The sequence below is a fragment of the Egretta garzetta genome, unplaced genomic scaffold (assembly GCF_000687185.1).
Source record: "Egretta garzetta isolate BGI_Z169 unplaced genomic scaffold, ASM68718v1 scaffold287, whole genome shotgun sequence".
NCBI lineage: Eukaryota > Metazoa > Chordata > Aves > Pelecaniformes > Ardeidae > Egretta > Egretta garzetta.
In genome coordinates this window covers 14,451,694-14,453,932 of record NW_009260435.1, presented here as the reverse complement: position 1 = coordinate 14,453,932, position 2,239 = coordinate 14,451,694, and the positions used below count along the sequence as shown (strand labels likewise).

The 2,239-nt window shown below is 50.8% G+C and overlaps 1 protein-coding gene across 1 annotated transcript in view; it reads left to right on the top strand.

The window, feature by feature from the left end:
- The first annotated feature begins 389 nt into the window (after window positions 1-389).
- The window catches only part of ABHD17C (abhydrolase domain containing 17C, depalmitoylase), a 28,597-nt gene continuing 26,747 nt past the window's right edge, over window positions 390-2,239 (top strand). Inside the window, exon 1 of the mRNA XM_009644053.2 lies at window positions 390-1,008. Within this exon, the coding sequence (XP_009642348.1) occupies window positions 476-1,008 (533 nt within the window). The 5' untranslated portion in view covers window positions 390-475. The remainder of the gene's footprint in view (window positions 1,009-2,239) is intronic.

Genomic DNA, 2,239 nt, shown 5'->3' with positions numbered 1-2,239 from the left:
GGTCCCTGCTGGGGGGCCGGCTCCGGCGCGGGGGCGTTCGCTTCTCGTCCTGGAGCGCCGCACTGAGCCCTAGGATCGGGGAATTCGTTTCATAAATGTATACGTGCACGTGTGATTTATTTTCTTTGAGGGGGTCTAGGGTGGTGGTTTAGAGGGTTGCGTTTACTGTAGCGTTAGTTGTGGGATTTTTAAGGGCTGGTTGTACTTCATTTATATTTTGTAGGGTTGATGTGTGGGGGTTTTTTGGGTTTTGGTTGGTGTGTTTTTTTTTTTTTTTACATATGCAGGTCTTCAGGCTTTGAAGAAGTGCGCTATTTTTGCTGAACTGTAGTTCCTCCAAGGTTGTCGCTGTTTGCATTTTGGGAGGGCAGCTGGTCGCCTTGCAGGAAGGTGCGCAGGTTGCGTTGGCGGAGGGCTCTGGGTCGGTTGGTTTGACTTCTTTCCAGTATCGCTTAGTTTTTCTCCGGCGTCTCTGATGCCAGAACAAGGCCCCAGAATGAACGGTTTCTCTCTGGGCGAGCTCTGCTGGCTGTTCTGCTGCCCGCCTTGCCCCAGCCGCATCGCTGCCAAGCTGGCCTTCCTGCCCCCGGAGCCCACCTACACCGTGCTGCAGCCTGAGCAGCAGCAGGAGGCCGGGGCGGCAGCCGGGGCAGGGACCCCGACGGGATCGGGCACCTGCAGCCTGCACTTGAGCGAGCGGGCGGACTGGCAGTATTCGCAGCGGGAACTGGATGCCGTGGAAGTGTTCTTCTCCCGCACGGCTCGAGATAACAGGCTGGGATGCATGTTCGTACGTTGTGCCCCCACTGGCCGGTACACGCTGCTCTTCTCGCATGGTAATGCTGTGGACCTGGGCCAGATGTGCAGCTTCTATATTGGCCTTGGCTCCCGCATCAACTGCAACGTCTTCTCTTATGACTACTCTGGCTACGGGGTGAGCACCGGCAAGCCCTCTGAGAAAAACCTGTACGCAGACATTGATGCAGCTTGGCAGGCCCTCAGGACAAGGTAAATGGATATTGGGGACAAGGTATTTCTGTATCTCCGTTTAATCCTCGTAAGTCCAGTGTCTGCACAATTAACCTGCTGAGAGGTGGCGGGGAAGGGTTTGTAGATGGTTTGAGTTATTTCGATGGCCTCACCACACTTTCTGTCAACAGCTAACGATGCGATTTGCTGGATTTCATTTGTTAAAAGGATGCATGAGACTTCATCCCTGGGCTTTTTCTAGATTTAGAGCTTCAGTCAGCTGTACCATTACAAATCTCCATCTTGAGCAGGACTCGTTGCAGTTTGAGCTTGTAGGATGGAAAAAAAAGCCCCTTTGTTTGAGACTTGCCTACCACTGTCTACTCGTAGAGGTAACCCGGTTGAGCCAAAACTTTGACTAAATTTGGCGGTAGCCTAGGCTAATGCTTACGAAGCGTTAGCATTGCTGGTGTTCTGGGATGCGTCTGGGGTTTCACACAAGCTTGTGCGACATAAACGTCTTTCTCTTTTGGCAACCAAACAACTGTTATCAAATTGGGTAGGGTGGCGGGGTGGAAGGAAAGAGGGTTCACAGGTGGAAGAAGAGCTGGGGATTCTGCCAGGAGGAGATGCCGAAGTAGGTGGCATCCAAAGGGATGGAGCAGCAATGAGAAGACTCTGGCAAGGCAGCACAGCCAGGAGGAACAAGGAGCCCTTGGCTTCTAGGAAATCCTGAGCAGAGCTGCTGCCTGTGGCTCCTTGCTACAATGGATTGCCATCCCTGGGCCTCTGTTGCTTCTTCTGTACACAGAAACAACGAGGTCCTTTTGCTGTTGCGTAAGTGGTTCTTAAAGTAGGACCTCGCAGAACATAACCTTAAAGAGAGCTTTATAAAGCTTAAATTGTTGCAGCAGGGCAAGAGAAAAGAACGACAAACGTTTTCTGTTCTTGGCTGTGGGGTTGTGTAGATGAACTTGGCTTACGTGAAATGAGTATTTAATATTGTAGGGATACGTGCCAGCTTCAAAAATAGTGTCAGGAGTTGTTACTAATTTAGATAATTGGCTTTTCAAAGATCTGGGGATTGGTCAGTCATGGAGTCCAAACGGCTTTTGACACTGGTCTGCCTACGTCAGGTTAAAAGCATAGGGGAGAAAGGTGTAGGGGGAAGTTACCCTTATGTAGCATGTGTTCTCTGTTTGGTGAGTGAAGTTACCCTTACGTAGCATGTGTTCTCTGTTTGGTGAGTGAAGTTACCCTTACGTAGCAT